Below are 24128 nucleotides of genomic sequence, written 5' to 3'. Positions count from 1 at the left end.
GTCACGAGCTGCACTGAGTCATTGGCCTGTGTTACAGACCGGCTCGTTGGACCTGCTCATTTTGTGAACTCGCTGGTGTCTCAGCACGTGTGATGACTGAGTGAATCCCTTCCCACACACGGAGCAGGTGAACAGTCTCTCAACCAATGGGCATGCGTTGATGTGTCAGCAGTTCATTTCTGCTTTTAAAGCTCTTCTCACAGTCACTGCATTAAAAGGTCACTCAATAGTGTCAACAAGTTAATGTTTCAGAAGGTGGGATGATCGAGTGAATCTCTTCCCACACACGGAGCAGGTGAACAGTCTCTCCCCAGTGTGAGTGCGTCGATGTCTCAGCAGTTCGTTTCTGATTTTAAATCTCTTCCCACAGTCGGAACATTTAAAGGTCACTCAGTGTGAACTCGCTGGTGTTTCAGAAGCTGTGATGACCGAATGAATCTCTTCTTACACACGGAGCAGGAGAACGGCCTCTCCTCTGTGTGAACTCGCTGCTGTGTCAGCAGGGTCGATAACTGAGTGAATCCCTTCCCACACACTGAGCAGGTGAACGGCCTCTCCCCAGTGTGAACTCGGTGGTGTGTCAGCAGGGTCGATGACTGAGCGAATCCCTTCCCACACACTGAGCAGGTGAACGGCCTCTCCCCAGTGTGGGTACGATGGTGTCTCAACAGTTCAATATTGCTTTTAAACCTCTTCGCACAGTCAGAACATTTAAAAGGTCTCCCATCAGAGTGAACTCGCTGGTGTGTCAGCAGGGTGGATGACTGAGTGAATCTATTCCCACACACGGAGCAGGTGAACGGCCTCTCCCCAGTGTGGGTACGTTGGTGTTTCAGCAGATTCCTTTTGCATTTAAACCTCTTCTCACAGTCAGAACATTTAATAGGTCTCTCCCCAGAGTGAACTCGCTGGTGTGTCAGGAGGCCGGATGACTGAGCGAATCCCTTCCGACACACGGAGCAGGTGAACGGCCTCTCCCCAGTGTGACGGCGTCGATGAGTTTCCAGCTCTGAAGGGTAATTGAATCCCTTCCCACAGTCCCCACATTTCCACGGTTTCTCCGTGGTCCGGGTGTCCTTGTGTCTCTCCAGGTTGGACGATCAGTTGAAACCTCGTCCACACACAGAACACGTGTATGGTTTCTCCCCACTGTGAACGGTGTGATGTTTTTTCTGGCTGTGTAACTGGTTAAAGCTCTTTCCACAGTCAGTGCACTGGAACACTCTCACTCGGGTGTGTGTGTCTCGGTGCTTTTCCACTCACACTGATGTTTGAAATCTTCTCCCACAGATAGAACAGACAAACATTTCTCCTTCCACATTCAAAGGCCGATGATATTCAGGTCCTGATGAATCGAGTGACTCTGTCAGATCTTGACGTGATCTTTGGTTTGAGTTTCCCTCTGCAAATCCTCCCCTGTAAAAGGAGTTTATAAAAGTTATCACTGTAAGTACAGGATAGAAATTCAGATCAGATAACTCGACTTTCTGTGGAACATTATTTCCTCTCTCATTACTCAAAGCTGAAAATCCCCCGTCCCACACACTCTCCCTCCTCCCTGTGCTGGAATCCAAACCCATCGCATCATCTTTCAGTGGCCCTAAACCATGAGTGAAAGGGTGAGAGAGAGTGTGAGAGAGTGAGTGTGAGAGTGTGAGTACAGCAGTGGGCTCGGTGTGGAGAATGAAGTGGGGCAGGTGGAGCATGTTTCAGTGGGGCAGCAGTCATCATAATCTCATCAGGTTTTGAACAGTTATGGAAAAGGACAGGGGACAGTCAAATGTGAAAATTCTTAACTGGAGGAGGGCTAATTCCAGTGAGTTAAAAAGGGATCTTGTCCAGGTGGATTGGAATCAAAAATTGGCAGGCAGAACAGTAATTGAACAGTGGGAGGCCTTCAAGGAGGAGTTGGTTTGGATGCAGAGTAGACAGATTCTCAAGATGAGGAAAGGAACGGCATCCAAAGCTAGAGCTCCCTGGATGACTGAAGATATAGAGATCACCATGTCTCCATCATTTACAGACGCTCCCTGACCGATCACCATTTCTCCTTCATTTACAGACGCTCCCTGACCGTTCACCATTTCTCCTTCATTTACAGACGCTCCCCGACCGATCACCATTTCTCCATCATTTACAGATGCTCCCTGACCGTTCACCATTTCTCCTTCATTTACAGACGCTCCCTGACCGATCACCATTTCTCCTTCATTTACAGACGCTCCCTGACCGATCACCATTTCTCCTTCATTTACAGACGCTCCCTGACCGTTCACCATTTCTCCTTCATTTACAGACGCTCCCTGACCGATCACCATTTCTGCTTCATTTACAGACTCTCCCCAACCGATCACCATTTCTCCTTCATTTACAGACTCTCCCCGACCGATCACCATTTCTCCATCATTTACAGATGCTCCCTGACCGTTCACCATTTCTCCTTCATTTACAGACGCTCCCTGACCGATCACCATTTCTCCTTCATTGACAGACTCTCCCCGACCGATCACCATTTCTCCTTCATTTGCAGACGCGCCCTGACCGTTCACCAGTTCCCCTTCATTTACAGATGCTCCCTGACCGATCACCAGTTCTCCTTCATTTACAGACGCTCCCTGACCGATCACCATTTCTCCTTCATTTCCAGACGCTCCCTGACCGATCACCATTTCTCCTTCATTTACAGACGCTCCCTGACCGTTCACCATTTCTCCTTCATTTACAGACGCTCCCCGACCGATCACCATTTCTCCATCATTTACAGATGCTCCCTGACCGTTCACCATTTTTCCTTCATTTACAGACGCTCCCTGACCGATCACCATTTCTCCTTCATTTACAGACGCTCCCTGACCGTTCACCATTTCTCCTTCATTTACAGACGCTCCCTGACCGATCACCATTTCTCCTTCATTTACAGACTCTCCCCAACCAATCACCATTTCTCCTTCATTTACAGACTCTCCCCGACCGATCACCATTTCTCCATCATTTACAGATGCTCCCTGACCGTTCACCATTTCTCCTTCATTTACAGACGTTCCCTGACCGATCACCATTTCTCCTTCATTGACAGACTCTCCCCGACCGTTCACCATTTCTCCTTCATTTACAGACGCGCCCTGACCGTTCACCAGTTCTCCTTCATTTACAGATGCTCCCTGACCGATCACCAGTTCTCCTTCATTTACAGACGCTCCCTGACCGATCACCATTTCTCCTTCATTTCCAGACGCTCCCTGACCGATGACCATTTCTCCTTCATTTACAGACGCTCCCTGACCGATCACCATTTATCCTTCATTGACAGACTCTCCCCGACCGATCACCATTTCTCCTTCATTTACAGACGCGCCCTGACCGTTCACCAGTTCTCCTTCATTTACAGATGCTCCCTGACCGATCACTATTCCTCATTCATGCACAGACGCTCCCTGACCAATTACCATTCCTCATTCATTTGTCGATGCTCGCTGACCGATCATCAATTCTCCTTCATTTACAAACCTTCCCCGACCGATCACCATTGCTCCTTCATTTACAGATGCTCCCTGACCGATCACCATTTCTCCTTCATTTACAGATGCTCCCTGACCGATCACCATTTCTGCTTCATTTGCAGACGCTCCCTGACCGATCCCCATTTCTGCTTCATTTGCAGACGCTCCCTGACCATTCACCATTTCTCCTTCATTTACAGATGCTCCCTGACCGATCACCATTTCTGCTTCATTTGCAGATGCTCTCTGACTGATCACCATTTCTCCCTCATTTACAGACGCTCCCTGACCGATCACCAATTCTCCTTGATTTACAGACGCTCCCTGACCGATCACCATTTCTGCTTCATTTGCAGACGCTCCCTGACCGAACACGAATTCTCCTTCATTTACAGACGCTCCCTGACCGATCACCATTTCTCCTTCATTTACAGACGCTCCCTGACCGATCACCATTTCTCCTTCATTTACAGACGCTCCCTGACCGATCCCCATTTCCCCTTCATTTACAGACGCTCCCTGACCGATCACCATTTCTCCTTCATTTACAGACGCTCCCTGACAGAACACGAATTCTCCTTCATTTACAGACGCTCCCTGACCGATCACCATTTCTCCTTCATTTACAGACGCTCCCTGACCGTTCACCATTTCTCCTTCATTTACAGACGCTCCCTGACCGATCACCATTTCTGCTTCATTTACAGACTCTCCCCAACCGATCACCATTTCTCCTTCATTTACAGACTCTCCCCGACCGATCACCATTTCTCCATCATTTACAGATGCTCCCTGACCGTTCACCATTTCTCCTTCATTTACAGACGCTCCCTGACCGATCACCATTTCTCCTTCATTGACAGACTCTCCCCGACCGATCACCATTTCTCCTTCATTTGCAGACGCGCCCTGACCGTTCACCAGTTCCCCTTCATTTACAGATGCTCCCTGACCGATCACCAGTTCTCCTTCATTTACAGACGCTCCCTGACCGATCACCATTTCTCCTTCATTTCCAGACGCTCCCTGACCGATCACCATTTCTCCTTCATTTACAGACGCTCCCTGACCGTTCACCATTTCTCCTTCATTTACAGACGCTCCCCGACCGATCACCATTTCTCCATCATTTACAGATGCTCCCTGACCGTTCACCATTTTTCCTTCATTTACAGACGCTCCCTGACCGATCACCATTTCTCCTTCATTTACAGACGCTCCCTGACCGTTCACCATTTCTCCTTCATTTACAGACGCTCCCTGACCGATCACCATTTCTCCTTCATTTACAGACTCTCCCCAACCAATCACCATTTCTCCTTCATTTACAGACTCTCCCCGACCGATCACCATTTCTCCATCATTTACAGATGCTCCCTGACCGTTCACCATTTCTCCTTCATTTACAGACGTTCCCTGACCGATCACCATTTCTCCTTCATTGACAGACTCTCCCCGACCGTTCACCATTTCTCCTTCATTTACAGACGCGCCCTGACCGTTCACCAGTTCTCCTTCATTTACAGATGCTCCCTGACCGATCACCAGTTCTCCTTCATTTACAGACGCTCCCTGACCGATCACCATTTCTCCTTCATTTCCAGACGCTCCCTGACCGATGACCATTTCTCCTTCATTTACAGACGCTCCCTGACCGATCACCATTTATCCTTCATTGACAGACTCTCCCCGACCGATCACCATTTCTCCTTCATTTACAGACGCGCCCTGACCGTTCACCAGTTCTCCTTCATTTACAGATGCTCCCTGACCGATCACTATTCCTCATTCATGCACAGACGCTCCCTGACCAATTACCATTCCTCATTCATTTGTCGATGCTCGCTGACCGATCATCAATTCTCCTTCATTTACAAACCTTCCCCGACCGATCACCATTGCTCCTTCATTTACAGATGCTCCCTGACCGATCACCATTTCTCCTTCATTTACAGATGCTCCCTGACCGATCACCATTTCTGCTTCATTTGCAGACGCTCCCTGACCGATCCCCATTTCTGCTTCATTTGCAGACGCTCCCTGACCATTCACCATTTCTCCTTCATTTACAGATGCTCCCTGACCGATCACCATTTCTGCTTCATTTGCAGATGCTCTCTGACTGATCACCATTTCTCCCTCATTTACAGACGCTCCCTGACCGATCACCAATTCTCCTTGATTTACAGACGCTCCCTGACCGATCACCATTTCTGCTTCATTTGCAGACGCTCCCTGACCGAACACGAATTCTCCTTCATTTACAGACGCTCCCTGACCGATCACCATTTCTCCTTCATTTACAGACGCTCCCTGACCGATCACCATTTCTCCTTCATTTACAGACGCTCCCTGACCGATCCCCATTTCCCCTTCATTTACAGACGCTCCCTGACCGATCACCATTTCTCCTTCATTTACAGACGCTCCCTGACAGAACACGAATTCTCCTTCATTTACAGACGCTCCCTGACCGATCACCATTTCTCCTTCATTTACAGACGCTCCCTGACCGATCCACATTTCCCCTTCATTTACAGACGCTCCCTGACCGATCACTATTCCTCCTTCATTTACAGACGCTCCCTGACCGATCACCATTTCCCCTTCATTTGCAGACGCTCCCCGACCGATCACCATTTCCCCTTCATTTACAGACGCCCCCTGACCGATCACCATTTCCCCTACATTTACAGACGCTCCCCGACCGATCACCATTTCCGCTTCATTTACAGACGCTCCCTGACCGATCCCCATTTCCCCTTCATTTCCCGGCGGGTAGTGAGGGGGGGATAATGTTCACTGTTTTATATTCGGGTCTGGGGCCGCACTCGGGGTTTGTAAAGCCTGAGCCTGGGCCTGAGCCCGGACCCGGGCCCCGGGGTTTATTGAGCCTCTTGCTCCGATCCTCTGACCTGCACCGAACGCGCTCCTCCCGCAGCCTCGACTGGCCGCGCATGCTCAGGACACACTGACCGATTATGAGTCACTACTGCGCCTGCGCTCTGGACTCCACTGATTCAGATAGGGCACAATCTGAACCGCGCTGCATGCTGGGTGATGCAGCCGCCATTGATGATCTTAATATCAGGCCGAAAAACAAAGACATTGGAAGCAGGGAGAGTGAGTTTGGACCAAGGATAATAAAATAAACTGAAACCCCAGCTCTTTGTGCCATTTGAACCGGCACAAACACACAGCGTCGATGCTCCAGAAAATATTTTTTACCGTAACCTTTATTAATTTCGTTTTCTTAAATGTTGCAAGTGACGGGTTCAATTAATGTAAGGAATCTTACAACACCAGGTTATCGTCCAACAATTTTATTTTAAAATCACAAGCTTTCGGAGATTATCTCCTTCGCCAGGTGAGCAGTGAATGAGGTTCTCAAATCGTATATCTTGTATTAGGCTGGGACACCATCACACCAATCAAAGGTGTCGTTGGTGCTCAGACAGATTAGCCACGGAAAACAGTCGGTCCCAGTATACTGAATACACATTGTGTCAAATTACACAGACAGAGAGAAAGAGACCCGAAAGGCAGAGAGAGAGAGAATATTAAAAACAGATAAGTTTTTTTCCCCCCTTGCTGGTGGGGTAACGTGTAGCGTGACATGAACCCAAGATCCCGGTTGAGGCCGTCCTCATGGGTGCGGAACTTGGCTATCAATTTCTGCTCGACGATTTTGCGTCGTCGTGTGTCTCGAAGGCCGCCTTGGAGAACGCTTACCCGAAGATCGGTGGCTGAATGTCCTTGACTGCTAAAGTGTTCCCCGACTGGGAGGGAACCCTCCTGTCTGGCGATTGTTGTGCGGTGTCTGCATGGTCTCGCCAATGTACCATGCTCCGGGGCATCCTTTCCTGCAACGTATGAGGTAGACAACGTTGGCCGAGTCACAGGAGTATGAACCATGTACCTGGTGGGTGGTGTCCTCTCGTGTGATGGTGGTATCTGTGTCGATGATCTGGCATGTCTTGCAGAGGTTGCCGTGGCAGGGTTGTGTGGTGTCGTGGATGCTGTTCTCCAGTGTACTGGGACGTGCTGTTCACCGTGACTGGCCTGTTTGAACAACAACGACATCTTTTGATTGGTGTGATGCTGTCCCAGCCTAATAGAAGATATGCGATTTGAGAACCTTTCACTCATTCACCTGACGAAGGGGATAATCTCCGAAAGCTTGTGATTTTAAAATAAAATTGTTGGACTATAACCTGGTGTTGTACGATTCCTTACATTGGACTCTGCACGTCGGGAGAGAGAGGGAGAGAGAGAGAGGGGCTCATCAAACAGGTTGGAGGAGTGGATTCAATCTGCACTAAGATCACTTCACTGAAGGCAGCCCTCCCTCTTCCTTTCATCTTGCTGCCCCGAGCACCGTTTCCCTGCTCCTGGGTCACTGCTGCTCCGAGTCTGGCCTTTGGGTGATTCCTACGGTCACTCCCTCCCCGAAAACCCATCCTGGATCCACTCTCGCTGAACAGCTCAGGTGAGAGCAGGGACATAGCAGGCCTTTCATGGGAGCGTCACTCTGTCCACAACTGACACCCTGTCCCTTCCGAACAGGTCAATCCCACCACCGAGAATCTTACAGCACAGGAGGCCTCTCGGCCCATCGTGCCTGTGCTGGCTCTTTGAAAGAGCTGTCCCATTAGTCCCACTCCCCTGCCCTTTCCCCATGGCCCTGCAAATGTTTCCTTTCAGTGTTTATCCAATTCCCTTTTGAAAGTTATTATTAAATCTGCTTCCACTGCCCTTTCAGGCAGCTCATTCCAAATCATAACTCGCTGCGTAAAATAAAACCCTCATCGCCATCTGGTTCTTTTGCCAATTACCTTAAATCTGTGTCCTCTGGTTACCGACCCTTCTGCCAATGGAAATAGTTTCTCCTTATTTAATCTATTAAAACCCTTCATAATTTTGAACACCTCTATTAAATCTCCCCGTAACCTTCTCTGCTCTAAAGTGAACAACCCCAGTTTCTCTACATAACTGAAGTCCCTCATCCCTGGTACCATTCTAGTAAATCTCCTCTGCACCCTCTCCAAGGCCTTGACATCCTTCCTAAAGTGTGGTGCCCAGAATTGGACACAATACTCCAGATGAGGCCTAACCAGTGTTTTATAAAGGTTTAGTATAACTTCCTTGCTTTCGTACTCAATGCCTCTATTAATAAAGCCCAGGATCCTGGATGCTTTTTTTCTTAAAACAGCCTTCTCAATTTGTCACCTTCAAGGATTTGTGTCTGTGCACTCCCCAGGTCTCTCTGTTCCTGCATTCCCTTTAAAATTGTACCATTTAGTTTATATTGCCTCTCCTCATTCTTCCTACCAAAATGTATCACTTCCCACTTCTCTGCGTTAAATTTCATCTGCCATGTGTCTGCCCATTCCACCAGTCTATGTCCTCCTGAAGTCTGTTACTATCCTCCACATTGTTTACTACATTTCCGAGTTTCGTATCATCTGCAAAGTTTGAAATACCCTGAATACCCAAGTGCAAGTCATTAATATATATCAAAAAGAGCAGTGGTCCTAATACTGACCCCTGGGGAACACCACTGTATATTTCCCTCCAGTCTGAAAAACAACCGTTCACCACTACTCTCTGTCCCTTAGCCAATTTTGTAACCATGCAGCCACTGTCCCTTTAATCCCAGGGGCTTCAAATGATCCCTTCTGTCTCTGGACCCCGTTTATACCGTCCTTCCCCAAAAACTTATTCCACAACTCTGCCCTCTGGTGTAGAAAGGTCCCAGCCCTCTGACTCCAACTCCCTGGTTTAGATGAGTGGAGGCCTCCAGCCCATGGAGCACCCCATCTAACGGCCCATGAAAGGACTCTGTGTTTTCCCTCTGCTACCCTACTGAGAGCCTCCCCTCCGGGTGTTCCATCCTGCCCACACTCGCCCCAGTTTGTACACACGTTCCCTTATCCTGCAGTCAAACTTGGAATGAAAATATGCAGAATCTTATCTGCCTCTACAAGGCCCCCTTGTCAGAAGATGGTGAGTTCGAGCCCCACTCCAGAGACTCGAGCACCTAATCCAGGCCGACACTCCCAGTGCAGTACTGAGGGAGTGCCGCACTGTCTGAGGTGCCGTCTTTCCGATGAGACGTTAAACTGAGTCCCTGCCTGCCCCTCTCAGGTGGATGTAAAAGATCTCACAGACACTAATGGGAGAAGAGCAGAATTCTCCCCTGGGTGTTCTGGCCAATATTTATCCCTCAACCAACGCCACTAAAACACAGATTATCTGGTCATTATCACAACGCTGTTTGTGGGATCTTGCTGTGCGCAAGTTGGCTGCCCGTTTCCTAAATTGCAACAGTGACTACTCTTCAAAATAGTACATTACTGGCTATAAAGTGCTCTGGGACGTCCCGAGGTCGTGGAAGGGGCGAAATAAATGTACGTTTTTTAAAAAAACTAAGTCCCTTTGACACTGGGGATCAGTCCTGCAGTCCTTTTAACCCCTGGCCCCCTGGTACCCAAGCCCGAGACCACCCCTCTTTACTCCGAGGGCTAGTGGAGGGCAGTTGGGGCAAGGGATGCTTTGCCACAAAGTGCCTGAAGCAGAGCCCACTGCATCTTTCACAGGACGACTGGATAACCGTATGAAGCTGAGGCTCGTGCTATGGGGGAGAGAAGGGGAGAGGGGCTTATGTCCCGGGAGGTGGAGGGAGCTAAAACCCACAAACTTCTGACTCGGAGGGGTGAGTGACGCTGACCGAGGAACGAGACAGGGTCCCCGAGACCGAGAGCAGTAAGTGGCGAAGGGGCGGGTGTTGCAGACTGAAGCCTGTGCTGGGTGCTCCTACCATTGGTGTCCCTCATCTCTTCCTCTCGCTGCTTCATGTCGGCAAAGTCATTGACGATCGACTCTGACAGATCCTCCAATTGTCGCAGCTCCACCTCAAGTGGCTTCAGCTTCTCCGCCTTGGCGATCTGGGCAGGGAGAGAGAGAGAGAGAGAGAGAGACGGTCTGTAAGATCAGACAAAGATGTAGTAAATCCATTGTTGACTTGAGAGACCCACACTACAGAAAGGATATTGAAGCACTGGAGGCGAGGGGAGGGGTTGTAGAGAGGGACTAGGTTCTTAACACTCCCAATCTTGTTTCTTGATATCACGTGGAGTGAAACAAATTGGCTGAAGACTGGCTTCTGTGATGGTGGGGATATCGGGAGGAGGCCGAGACGGATTATCCACTTGGCACTTCTGGCTGAAGATGGTTGCAAACGCTTCAGCCTTGTCTTTTGCACTCACGTGCTGGACTCCGCCATCATTGAGGATGGGGATGTTTACAGAGCCTCCTCCTTCCGTTAGTTGTTTAATTGTCCACCACCATTCACAACTGGATGTGGCAGGACTGCAGAGCTTTGATCTGATCCGTTGGTTGTGGAATCGCTTAGCTCTGTCTATAGCATGTTGCTTCTGCTGTTTACCATGCATGTAGTCCTGTGTTGTAGCTTCACCAGGTTGGCACCTCATTTTTAGATACGTCTGGTGCTGCTTCTGGCATGCTCTTCTACACTCGTCCTTGAACCAGGGTTGATCCCCTGGCTTGTTGGTAATGGTGGAGTGAGGAAAATGTCGGGCCATGAGGTTACAGATTGTGCTGGAATACAATTCTGCTGCTGCTGATGGCCCACAGCGCCTCATGGATGCCCAGTTTTGAGCTGCTAGATCTGTTCTGAATCTATCCCATTTAGCATGGTGGTAGTGCCACACAACACGTTGGATGGTGTCCTCAGTGCGAAGACGGGACTTCGTCTCCACGAGGCCTGTGCGGTGATCACTCCTACCAATACAGTCCTTTTATACTTGTTTTAACCGTCTGATTCACTTGTTTTATTCCTTATGCTATCTGCACTTGTGGAGAGAACTCTTATTTGGGCAACAGACCGACTAGACCATATCTAGAATATACTGTGTGCAGTTTTGGTCTCCTTATTTAAGGAAGGACATACTTGCTTTGGAGGCATTTCAGAGAAGGTTCCCTCGACTGATTCCTGGGATGAGGGGGTTATCTTATGAGGAAAGGTTGGACAAGTTGGGCCTGTACAGGCTGGAGTTTAGAAGAATGAGAGGTGATCTTGAGGAGACTAGAAGGGGTAGATGCTGAGAGGATGTTTCCCCTTGTGGGAGAGACTAGAACTCGGGGACCACAGTTTAAAAATAAATGGTCTCCCATTTAAGACGGAGATGAGGAGAAACTTTTTCTCTCAGAGGGTCGTGAGTCTGTGGAACTCCCTTCCCCAGAGAGCGGTGGAGGCAGGGTCAGTGAATATTTTTAAGGCTGAGTTAGATCGATTCCTGATTAACAGGGGAGTCAAAGGTTATAGTTGGTGGATGGGAAAGTAGGGTTGAGGTCACAATCGGATCAGCCTTGATCTTATCAAATGGCAGAGGGGCCGAATGGCCTACTCCTGCTCTTAATTCGTAGGTTCTGATGCTGTTTTTCTCACTTCTTAAAAATATCACACTTGTTTTTCATCACTGCTGTATTATTTTTTAATCAGTTATTTTATTATTTCCTCTATTTTTTTTTATGAACCTGAAGTATTTATATTACCTGTGACACTATTTGTGACCTGGACTTTGCTCTCATCCCTTTTTCTTATCAGTGAGCTATTTTCACTTTTATTATTATTTCTGCCCGAGCCCTCCCCGTACCCCAGGACCCCCCCCCTCGGACTCACTCACCCGGGGGCAGGCGGCTCTCGAAGCAGATCTCGAACATGTCGTAGTCGTCAGTGGTGAAGGCGAATTTGCCCTTAGTCGCCTCCTCCTTCGAGTACAGGATGTGGCCGGAGGAGTCCGTCACCTGGGGGAGGGGAAACAGAGAGGTTACACCCTGGCTCCAGCCCGGAACTGTCCCCCACAGCTCCCTCCCCACACCACCCTCCCAATGGTGGAAAGGTACAAAAAGATCATTAAAAAGGATAATGGAACGTTGGCCTTTATCTCGAGGGCTGGAATACAAAGAGGTGGAAGTTATATTACAGCTGGACAGAGCTCTGGTCAGACCCCATCTGGAGACACTGCGTCCAGTTCTGGGCACCGTCCCCTCAGGAAGGATATATCGGCCTCGGAGGGGGTGCAGTGCAGATTCACCAGAATAATACCGGGGATAAAAGGGTTAAATTACGAGGACAGGTTGCAGAGACGAGGCTTGTATTCCCTCGAGTGTAGAAGATTAAGGGGTGATCGAATCGAGGGGTTTAAGATGATTAAAGGATTTGATGGGGTCGATAGAGAGAAACTATTTCCTCTGGTGGGGGGAGTCCAGAACAAGGGGGAATAATCTTAAAATTAGAGCCCGGCCGTTCAGGGGTGATGTCAGGAAGCATTTCTTCACACAAAGGGGAGTGGGAATCTGGAACTCTCTCCCCCGGAAAAGGGGGAGGCCGGGGGTCAATTGAAAATTTCAAAACTGAGATTGATGGATTTTTGTTGGGTGAGGGGATTAAAGGGAATGGAACCAAGGGGGGAAATGGAGTTAAATACAAATCAGACATGGTCGGACTGAATGGGGGGACAAGGTCGGACTGAATGGGGGGACATGGTCGGACTGAATGGGGGACATGGTCGGACTGAATGGGGGACAAGGTCACTCCCTCCCCCCCCCTCTCTCCCCCCCCCCTCCCCCTCCCTCTCCCTCCCCCCCCCTCCCTCTCCCTCCCTCCCCCCCCCCTCCCTCCCTCCCCTCCCCCTCTCTCTCCCCCCTCCCTCTCCCCTCCCCCTCCCCCTCCCTCTCCCCCCCCCCCCCCCCTCCCTCTCCCCCCCCCCCCCCTCCCTCTCCCCCCCCCCCCCCCTCCCTCTCCCCCCCCCCCTCTCTCTCTCCCCCCCCCCTCTCTCTCCCCCCTTGAGGTGGGGGCGGGCGGCCGGCTGTTCGCTCAGCTCGGACTCTCCGCTCACCAGCCTGTCCTTGTGGATCTCCTCCCGCAGACACTTCCTGGCGTTGGACGGCAGCTGGAAGGAGATGGCGCCGGCGGCCAGCAGCTGGTTCAGGGCGGCGAGGGGCAGGAGCAGGGCGGGGGGAGGAGGTGAGGGCCTGAGGCCGGGGACTGGGAGTCGGGGAGGGGCCTGAGGCCGGGGACTGGGAGTCGGGGAGGGGCCTGAGGCCGGGGACTGGGAGTCGGGGAGGGGCCTGAGGCCGGGGACTGGGGAGTCGGGGAGGGGCCTGAGGCCGGGGACTGGGAGTCGGGGAGGGGCCTGAGGCCGGGGTCTGGGAGTCGGGGGAGGGGCCTGAGGCCGGGGACTGGGAGTCGGGGAGGGGCCTGAGGCCGGGGACTGGGAGTCGGGGAGGGGCCTGAGACCGGGGACTGGGAGTCGGGGAGGGCCTGAGGCCGGGGACTGGGAGTCGGGGAGGGGCCTGAGGCCGGGGACTGGGAGTCGGGGAGGGGCCTGAGGCCGGGGACTGGGAGTCGGGGAGGGGCCTGAGGCCGGGGACTGGGAGTCGGGGAGGGGCCTGAGGCCGGGGACTGGGAGTCGGGGAGGGGCCTGAGGCCGGGGACTGGGAGTCGGGCCTGAGGCCGCTCTCGGGTCGCTCGGTTCCTGCGCGGTTTCCAGGGGCAACGGATTCCGGGTCAAGGCCCAGCGACCGTTACTATGGGCGGCCTGGTATTATGGGATGGAGGGAGAGGCCTGTCCCCAACTTTAGTTCTTTCAATGTGGACGCCGGGCAGGGTGGGATGTGTCGGAGGTCCCCGGGGTGTTTGGGTCACGGGGGGGAGGGGGGGAGACAGGCTGAGGGTGGGGGGGACTCGGTTTGGGGTGAGGGAAGAGGGGGAGACAGGCTGAGGGTGGGGGGGACTCGGTTTGGGGTGAGGGAAGAGGGGGGAGACAGGCTGAGGGTGCGGGGGACTCGGTTTGGGGTGAGGGAAGAGGGGGAGACAGGCTGAGGGTGGGGGGGACTCGGTTTGGGGTGAGGGAAGAGGGGGAGACAGGCTGAGGGTGCGGGGGACTCGGTTTGGGGTGAGGGAAGAGGGGGAGACAGGCTGAGGGTGCGGGGGACTCGGTTTGGGGTGAGGGAAGAGGGGGAGACAGGCTGAGGGTGGGGGGGACTCGGTTTGGGGTGAGGGAAGAGGGGGAGACAGGCTGTGAGGGTTTCAAATCAGTGAAATAGGTCCTTGAAATGTGGCCCATTCCAGCAGACAGGTCTCCTGGTCAAACCAGTCCTGCCCTGGGCTGTCCCTGGATTAACGTGAGAATGGACAGGTCCCTGAGGGAGACACATTGAGATTCAGTCTAATATCTCAAAGGCTGAAGCAGGGAGCTCCCCGGGGGGAGGGGATGGCCGTGTGTCTCGTCCCAAACCCTCCCCAGGGGCGGGGACAATCTCTCAGTCTGCCGGGGTCCTCCAGCCTCTCCTGAGTGTATTTCTCTCTCTCTGTCTCTCTCCCAACTTTTCTCTCTCTTTAGATTCTCTGGTTTGTAATCGGGATTTGTGTCTCAGTGTTGGTGCTGAGGGATTGTCGGTGTAACTGGGAGTGGGAATGGGTGTGGGGGAGTTCTGGGCTCTTGCTGTGCCTTTTTAATCCCTTGCTTTTGTATTTTAATCAATTCCCTCTCTCTCTCTCTCTCCTCAGGAAACTTTTCGATGAAATGCTGCAAGGAGATGATCCAGAAAGAGACATTTTGTGAGAAGGAGGAGGAGGAATCCTGGGCCAAGAATCGTTCTCACCGCTGGGGACTGACTGACTGAGACCTTCACCGCAGCCTGGACCCGATGGGGGCCACGTGAGTAATGTCTGGGTTACTCTGGGGGACACTGGGACATTCTGGGGACACTGAAGGATCACTGGGACATTCTGGGGACACTGGACGATCACTGGGACATTGTACAGGAGCTGACACTGAGACACACACTGACCGTCTGACAGTGCAGCGCTCCCTCAGTACCGACCGTCCAACTGAATATCACCATCTGTTCGAGCCCAAATTCCTCCCTTCATTCATTGCAAGTGCAACTTTTCAGAAATAACACAAAGTGGATCAAACTATTATTCAGAGGCTGACAATGTGACATATCTCGGGTCTTAATTGAAATTAAAAGCTCTTTCAGGGAGCGTCCTGCAGCACGCAGAGAGCCCAAATGTGAAAACAGCCTCCAAATGTTTTCTTAGTTTGAAGTTTAATTTTTGAAAAGGTCACCGACAACTCAGAAAGAAATAGTGTTAATTCTGAAGCCATTTTGGGCCCCCATGTGAAATTGTATTGTAATGGAACCACACAGACACATGGGGAAGCTCGGGAGCAAACTGATTGGAATTTGAGATTTTAATCCCATATTCATTTGTGGCACAGCTCAGCTCAATTCAAACCCAATGTCTGTACAAGGACCATGTACAGTCTGTGTGTGTGTGTGTGTGTGTGTGTGTTTGTGTCTCAGTCTCACTGGTCCCATAACATAACTTTAAAGCAGTAAAATTAACCAGAACCTGCTCCAAAGACAAAACCGATCCGCACCCATGAGGACGGCCTCAACCGGGATCTTGGGTTCATGTCACGCTACACGTCACCCCACCAGCGAACAAAAGCTATCTGTTTTTAATATAACGGGTCATCTGCTGGCTTTCTCTGCCTTCTGGATGTTTCTGCCTCTCTCTTTTTTTTTCTGTTTTTTTTTGTGTTGACTGTATATTCGGGGGCTCTGTAGGTAACACCTCTCTGTCTGAACACTGTGATTGCCTTGGCAACGGGCAGTTGCAAAGACTATCTGTAATCACCATGTATTGTTCTGTGATTTATAAATGCGTAGGCTTCGAGGAGTTCCTGACATTTACCTGAGGAAGGAGGAAGCCTCCGAAAGCTTGTAAATTTCAAATAAAATCGTTGGACTATAACTTGGTGTTGTAAAATTGTTTACAATTGTCAACCCCAGTCCATCACCGGCATCTCCACATCATGGCTAAAACCGATCCAGATCTTGAAGGTGTGATGATTTCCTCCTTCTCTCTGCTCTGTTGGTGGGAGGCTCATTTCCAGTCCCAGGTATTTGTCTATTCCCCATGTCTGATGGGTTGGTTCCTGTGAACAGTTTGTCAGAGAGTGTTTCACTGCCTCAGGGTGTTTACAGAGAGTGCCTCAGGGTGTTTACAGTTTTTTTCCACACCGTTCACCTGAGGAAGGAGGAAGCCTCCGAAAGCTTGTGGAATTTAAAATAAATTTGTTGGACTATAACTTGGTGTTGTAAAATTGTTTAGAATTTACAGAGAGAGAGATAAGCAGCTCCCATCCTGGTCTGAAAGACCCAGTCAATGAGAGATTTATAAACAATCCAGCCCAGTGCAGTTAAACCTTGTCCCCCATTAATCCAAACACACCATATTGTGAGCAAAATTCAATATTTCACAGGGCCAGTGAGTCCCAGACACGGATTGTACCCACCTCCCTAAACTCAACTCCTTACTGTAAAAAGTGTCTGTCAAAACACAGCCCGTTTAGGAACTGAACCCCTCAAATAACCGTTACAGTCAACATTGCAATCTCTCGGTGAATCGTTCCCTTTTACCCACTGTGTGCTGTACATGTACAGGAGCTGACACTGAGACACACACGGGCCGTACAGTACCAGACAGGAGTGAATCGTTCCCTTTTACCCACTGTGTGCTGTACATGTACAGGAGCTGACACTGAGACACACACGGGCCGTACCGTACCTGAGTACTTTTCAATCAAGAGAAATTCAGAAAGACAAGAGAGAGAGGGGGCGAGAGGCAGAGAGAGAGAGAGAAAAAGGCAGAGCGGGGAGAGAGTCAGAGAGAGAAAGACAGAGAGGGTGAGAGAGAGAGGAGGCGAGAGGCAGAAGGAGAGAGGGGGACAGAGAGAAAGAAAAAGAGAGAGAGGGGCAGAGAGTGTGGTAGAGAGGCAGAGAGTGGATTGGTCCTGCCTGGTGATTTACCCGATTCCCGCGAGCAGCCAGGCCTCTCTGGGCTGTTTAATGGCTTCTCACCAGCAAGGGGGGCCCCCATCTCCCACCCACCAATAAACTCTTTCAATCAGATGCTTCCTCTCACCCTCACACATTACCAATGTTGCAAGCTGCACACCCACAACTCACAGGTCACACACACTGGCAGCTATTCAACCATGACAGGCACATCACCCAAACAACCACCAGGTCCCTCACCGACACACGTCCCGTTTTCTTGCAGGGAGTCCCTCTCTCTCTCTCTGTTCCCCCCTCTATCCATCCCTCTCTCTCTGTCCCCATCTCTCTCTTTCTTTTTCTCTCCACCTGTCCCCCTCTCTCTCTCCCCCCCCTCTCGCTGCCAACTTCCTCTCTCTGTCCCTATCTCTCTCCCCCTGTCTCTCTCTCTCTCTCTCTCTCTCGCTGCCTCTCTCCCCTCTCTGTCTTTTTCTCTCTCTCTCTCTCTCTATCTTTTTCTCTGTCTCTCTGTCCCTCTCTCTCCCTCTGCCTCTTTGCCCCTCTCTCTCTGTCTCTCTCTCTGTCTTTTTCTCTCTCTCTTTCCCTCTCACCCCTCTCTCTTTCTCTCTCACCCCTCCCACTCTGTCTTTTTCTCTCTCTCTGTGTCTCTCCCCCCCTCTCTCTCACCCCCCCTCTCTCTGCCTCGCTCCCGCTCTCACTCTGTCTCTCTCTTTTCCCCTCTCTTTCGCTGCCTCTCTTCCTCTCTCTGCCTTTTTCTCTCTCTCTCTATCTCTCTCTGCCTCTCTCTCTGTCTTATTCTCTGTCTCTCCCCCATCCTCTGTCGTTTTCGCTCTCTCTCTCTCTCTGCCTCTCTCCCCCTCTTCCTCTGTGTCTCTCTCTCTCTCTGTCTTTTTCTCTGTCTCTCTGTCCCTCTCTCTGCCTCTGCCTCTTTCCCCCTCTCTCTCTGTTTCTCTCTTACTCTGTGTGTGTCTCTCTCTCTGCCTCTCTCCCCCGTCTCTCCGTCCTTTTCTCTCTCTCTATCCCTCTCTCTCTGTCTTTTTCTCTCTCTATCCCTCTCTCCATCATTCTCTCTCTCTCTCTGCCTCTCTCCTCCACTCTCTCTGTCCCTCCCTCTCTCAGCCTCTCCTCCTCTCTCTGACCTTTTCTCTCTCTCTCTCTTCCCCCTCTCTCTCTCTGTTTTACTCTCTATCTATCTGTCCCCCTCGCTTTCTCGCTGCCTATCTCCCCCTCTCCCTCTGTCTTTTTCTCTCTCTCTGTCCTTCTCTCTCTCTCTCTCTCTCTCCCCCTCTCTCTCTCTGTCCATTTCTCTCTCTCTCCCCCTCTCTCTCGGCCTCTCACACCCTCTGGCACTGAGACACACACGGGCCGTACAATACCAGACAGGAGTGAATCGTTCCCTTTTACCCACTGTGTACTGTACATGTGCAGGAGCTGACACTGAGACACACACGGGCCGTACCGTACCTGAGTACTTTCCTAACAAGAGAAATTCGGAAAGACAACAGAGAGAGAGGGACAGAGAGAGAGGGGGTGAGAGGCAGAGAGAGAGAGAGAAAAAGATGGAGACAGGGCGAGAGAGAGGCAGAGAGTGGATTGGTCCTGCCTGGTGATTTACCCGATTCCTGCGAGCAGCCAGGCCTCTCTGGGCTGTTTAATGGCTTCTCACCAGCAAGGGAGGGCCCCCATCTCCCAATAAACTCTTTCAATCAGATGCTTCCTCTCACCCTCACACATTACCACTGTTGCAAGCCGCACACCCACAACTCACAGGTCACACACACTGGCAGCTAGTCAACCATGACAGGCACATCACCCAAACACCCTGCAGGACCCTCACTGACTCACGTCCCACTTTCTGGCAGGAGACCCCCCTCACACTCTCTCTCCCCCTCGCTCTGTCTTTTTCTCTCGCTCTCTGTTCCTCTGTCTTTCTCTGCCTCTCTCCCCTCTCTGTCATTTTCTCTCTCTCTCTTTCTCTCTCTCTATCTCTCTGCCTCCCTCTGTTATTCTCTCTCTCTCCCCCCACTCTCTCTGTCTTTTTCTGTCTCTGCCTCTCTCTCTGCCTCTCTCCCCTTCTCTCTCTGTCCCTCTCTCTCCCTCTGCCTCTTTACCCCTCTCTCTGTCTCTCTCTCTCTGCCTCTCTCGCCCTGTCTTTGCCTTTTTCTCTGTCTCTCTCTCGCTCTCTTTCTATCTCTCTCTCCATCATTCTCTCTCTCTCTCTCTCCTCCACTCTCTCTCTATCCCCCTCTCTCTCTCTATCCCCCTTTCTCTCTCTCGGCCTCTCTTCCCCTCTCTCTCTGACTTTTTTTCTCTCTCTCTCTCTCCCCCTCGCTCTCTTTCTCTCTCTCTCTGTTTTTCTCACGACCTATCTGTCCCCCTCGCTGTCTCTCTGCCTATCTCCCACTCTCCCGCTGTGTTTTTCGCAATCTCTCTCTCTCTCTCTCTCTCTCTCGCTGTTACTCTCTCTCTCTCTCTCTATCTCTGTCACCCTCTCTCTGTCTCGGCCTCTCACACCTTTGACACTGAGACACACACGGGCCGTACAGTACCAGACAGGAGTGAATCGTTCCCTTTTACCCACTGTGTGCTGTACATGTACAGGAGCTGACACTGAGACACACACGGGCCGTACAGTACCAGACAGGAGTGAATCGTTCCCTTTAACCCACCATGTGCTGTACATGTACAGGAGCTGACACTGAGACACACAGTAACAAACTTTATATGGTATCAGGAGTTAACCCCTTACATGCTGTTTCTAGCAATACAAAAATATAAGTTAAAGAAGATGGTGGGGAGGGCAGGAATGCTGTGAACCCAATCGCTCATCTCTGCCCAGCTCCGTCATGCCAGAATATCACCATCTGTTCGAGCCCAAATTCCTCCCTTCGTTCATTGCAAGTGCAACTTTTCAGAAATAACACAAAGTGGATCAAACTATTATTCAGAGGCTGACAATGTGACATATCTGGGGTCTTAATTGAAATTAAAAGCTCTTTCAGGGAGCGTCCTGCAGCACGCAGAGAGCCGAAATGTGAAAACAGCCTCCAAATGTTTTCTTAGTTTGAAGTTTAATTTTTGAAAAGGTCACTGACAACTCAGAAAGAAATCGTGTTAATTCCGAAGCCATTTTGGGCCCCCATGTGAAATTGTATTGTAATGGAACCACACAGACACATGGGGAAGCTCGGGAGCAAACTGATTGGAATTTGAGATTTTAATCCCATATTCATTTGTGGCACAGCTCAGCTCAATTCAAACCCAATGTCTGTGCAAGGGACACGTGTCTCCTGACTGTACAGTCTGTGTGTGTGTGTGTGTGTGTGTGTGTGTGTGTGTCTCAGTCTCACTGGTCCCATAACATAACTTCAAAGCAGTAAAATTAACCAGAACCTGCTCCAATGACAAAACCAATCCAGATCTTGAAGGTGTGATGATTTCCTCCTTCTCTCTGCTCTGTTGGTGGGAGGCTCATTTCCAGTCCCAGGTATTTGTCTATTCCCCATGTCTGATGGGTTGGTTCCTGTGAACAGTTTGTCAGAGAGTGTTTCACTGCCTCAGGGTGTTAATGATGTGGAGATGCCAGTGATGGACTGGGGTTGACAATTGTAAACAATTTTACAACACCAAGTTATAGTCCAGCAATTTTATTTTAAATTCACAAGCTTTCGGAGGCTTCCTCCTTCGTCAGGTAAATGTTCAGGAGCTCCTTGAAGCCTACGCATTTATACATCACAGAACAATACATGGTGTTTACAGACTGCCCCTGCAACTGCCCGTTGCCAAGGCAATCACCGTGTTCAGACAGAGAGGTGTCACCTGCAGAACCCCCGAATACACATTCAACAAAAAAACAAACAGGAAAAAAAAACAGAGAGAGGCAGAAACATCCGGAAGGCAGAGAAAGCCAGCAAATGACCCATTATATTAAAAACAGATAACATTTGTTCGCTGGTGGGGTAACGTGTAGCGTGACATGAACCCAAGATCCCGGTTGAGGCCGTCCTCATGGGTGCGGAACTTGGCTATCAATTTCTGCTCGACGATTTTGCGTTGTCGTGTGTCTCGAAGGCCGCCTTGGAGTACGCTTACCCGAAGGTCGGTGGATGAATGTCCATGACTGCTGAAGTGTTCCCCGACTGGGAGGGAACCCTCCTGTTTGGCGATTGTTGCGCGGTGTCCGTTCATCCGTTGTCGCAGCGTCTGCATGGTCTCGCCAATGTACCATGCTCTGGGGCATCCTTTCCTGCAACGTATGAGGTAGACAACGTTGGCCGAGTCACAGGAGTATGAACCATGCACCTGGTGGGTGGTGTCCTCTCGTGTGATGGTGGTATCTGTGTCGATGATCTGGCATGTCTTGCAGAGGTTACCGTGGCAGGGTTGTGTGGTGTCGTGGACGCTGTTCTCTTGAAAGCTAGGTAATTTGCTGCGAACGATGGTCTGTTTGAGGTTGGGTGGCTGTTTAAAGGCGAGTAGTGGAGGTGTGGGGATGGCCATAGCGAGGTGTTCGTCGTCATTGATGACATGTTGAAGGCTGCGGAGAACATGGCGTAGTTTCTCCGCTCCGGGGAAGTACTGGACGACAAAGGGTACTCTGTTGGTTGCGTCCCGTGTTGGTCTCCTGAGGAGGTCTATGCGATTTTTTGCTGTGGCCCGTCGGAACTGTCGATCGATGAGTCGAGCGTCATATCCCGTTCTTACTAGGGCGTCTTTCAGCGTCTGTAGGTGTCCATCGCGTTCCTCCTCGTCTGAGCAGACCCTGTGTATTCGCAGGGCCTGTCCATAGGGGATGGCCTCTTTGACGTGGTTAGGGTGGAAGCTGGAAAAGTGGAGCATCGTGAGGTTGTCCGTGGGCTTGCGGTAGAGTGAGGTGCTGAGGTGCCCGTCTTTGATGGAGATTCGTGTGTCCAAGAAAGAAACTGATTCTGAGGAGTAGTCCATGGTGAGCTTGATGGTGGGATGGAACTTGTTGATGTTATCTTGTAGTCTCTTTAGTGATTCCTTGCCGTGGGTCCATAGAAAGAAAATGTCGTCGATGTATCTGGTGTATAGTGTTGGTTGGAGGTCTTGTGCAGTGAAGAAGTCCTGCTCGAACTTGTGCATGAAAATGTTGGCGTATTGGGGTGCGAATTTGGTCCCCATGGCTGTTCCGTGTGTTTGGGTAAAGAACTGGTTATCGAAGGTGAAGACATTGTGATCCAGGATGAAGCGGATGAGTTGTAGGATGGCTTCCGGAGATTGGCTGTTGTTGGTGTTGAGTATTGATGCTGTCGCAGCGATGCCGTCATCGTGGGGGATACTGGTGTATAGTGCCGAGACGTCCATCGTGGTGAGAAGTGTTCCTGGTTCAACTGGTCCGTGGGTACTGAGTTTTTGTAGGAAGTCTGTAGTGTCGCGACAGAAGCTGGGGGTTCCCTGTACGATGGGTTTCAGGATGCCCTCGATGTATCCAGAGAGGTTCTCACACAGGGTTCCGTTGCCTGATACGATGGGACGTCCGGGTGTGTTGGCTTTGTGTATCTTTGGGAGGCAGTAGAAGTCTCCCACGCGGGGATCACGTGGGATGAGAGTGCGTAGGATGCTTTGAAGGTCTGGATCGAAGGTCTTGATCAGTTTGTTGAGCTGGTGGGTGTGTGCAGAGAGAGAGAGAGAGAGAGAGAGAAGCAGCTCCCATCCTGGTCTGAAAGACCCAGTCAATGAGAGATTTATAAAAACAATCCAGCCCAGTGCAGTTAAACCTTGTCCCCTATTAATCCAAACGCACCATATTGTGAGCAAAATTCAATATTTCACAGGGCCAGTGAGTCCCAGACACGGATTGTACCCACCTCCCTAAACTAAACTCAACTCCTTACTGGAAAAAGTGTCTGTCAAAACACAGCCCGTTTAGGGACTGAACCCCTCAAATAACCGTTGCACTCAACATTGCAATCTCTCAATGAATCGTTCCCTTTTACCCACTGTGTACTGTACATGAACAGGAGCTCACACTGAGGCACACACGGGCCGTACAGTACCAGACAGGAGTGAATCGTTCCCTTTTACCCACTGTGTGCTGTACATGTACAGGAGCTGACACTGAGGCACACACGGGCCGTACAGTACCAGACAGGAGTGAATCGTTCCCTTTTACCCACTGTGTGCTGTACATGTACAGGAGCTGACACTGAGACACACACGGGCCGTACAGTACCAGACAGGAGTGAATCGTTCCCTTTTACCCACTCTGTGCTGTACACGTACAGTACAGTTGTGGTGGTGGTTGTTGTGGTGGCCCAAACGCAAAGGCCGCCGCTCTGGCATCGCTCTGGGATCCCCGGCTGCACCCTGGCCTCACTCTGGGCTGACTGGGTGCACTCTGGGATCCCGGCATCACTCTGGGGTCACTGGGACATTCTGGGGTCACTGCGGGATCACTGGGGACACTCTGTCGGCCGCTTGCCGCCATCTGATAAGATGGCGGCGGCGGCCATTTTTCCCCAGATGGTGGCCGTGCTTGCCGCCATATTATCCAAGATGGTGGCCGCGCCTGCCGCCATTTTGTCCAAGACGGACTCTGCGCTTGCCTCCATTTTGTCCAAGCTGGCTTCATTTATTATATAAATAATTGAAAAGTTTAAAATGTAATATAAATAACTCAATAGTTTAATTCGTTAAATAAAAAATGAATTGCTTATTTTATTATATCAATAATTAAATTGTTTTCAAGTGTTTAATTTATTATAT

The 24128-nt window shown here is 50.8% G+C and overlaps 3 protein-coding genes across 5 annotated transcripts in view; 1 reads left to right on the top strand and 2 right to left on the bottom strand.

The window, feature by feature from the left end:
• LOC137311135 (zinc finger protein 229-like) overlaps positions 1–17562 on the bottom strand; it is a 155312-nt gene extending 137750 nt beyond the window's left edge. Inside the window, exon 1 of the mRNA XM_067978514.1 lies at positions 17412–17562. The gene's annotated coding sequence lies outside the window, so the exon portion shown is untranslated. The remainder of the gene's footprint in view (positions 1–17411) is intronic.
• LOC137311134 (zinc finger protein 84-like) overlaps positions 1–24128 on the top strand; it is a 76073-nt gene that overhangs the window by 40636 nt on the left and 11309 nt on the right. Inside the window, exons 1-2 of one of the 3 annotated variants that reach the window (XM_067978505.1) lie at positions 13345–13551; positions 15097–15247. The gene's annotated coding sequence lies outside the window, so the exon portion shown is untranslated. Of the gene's footprint in view, positions 1–13344; positions 13552–13947; positions 14129–15096; positions 15248–24128 lie in introns of those variants that run through there. The other 2 variants (XM_067978506.1, XM_067978507.1) reach the window with 2 other exon arrangements.
• Positions 6808–23941, bottom strand: LOC137311130 (uncharacterized). The gene is made up of 5 exons (XM_067978500.1): positions 23845–23941; positions 18859–18875; positions 13424–14125; positions 12209–12329; positions 6808–7562 (listed from the first exon to the last, which is right to left on the bottom strand). Exons 1-5 carry the CDS (start codon positions 23939–23941, stop codon positions 7549–7551), a joined length of 951 nt encoding a protein of 316 aa, XP_067834601.1. The 3' UTR covers positions 6808–7548.

Source organism: Heptranchias perlo, unplaced genomic scaffold, assembly GCF_035084215.1.
Source record: "Heptranchias perlo isolate sHepPer1 unplaced genomic scaffold, sHepPer1.hap1 HAP1_SCAFFOLD_304, whole genome shotgun sequence".
NCBI classification, from domain to species: Eukaryota; Metazoa; Chordata; class Chondrichthyes; order Hexanchiformes; family Hexanchidae; genus Heptranchias; species Heptranchias perlo.
This window is presented reverse-complemented; position numbering and strand designations above follow the sequence as displayed.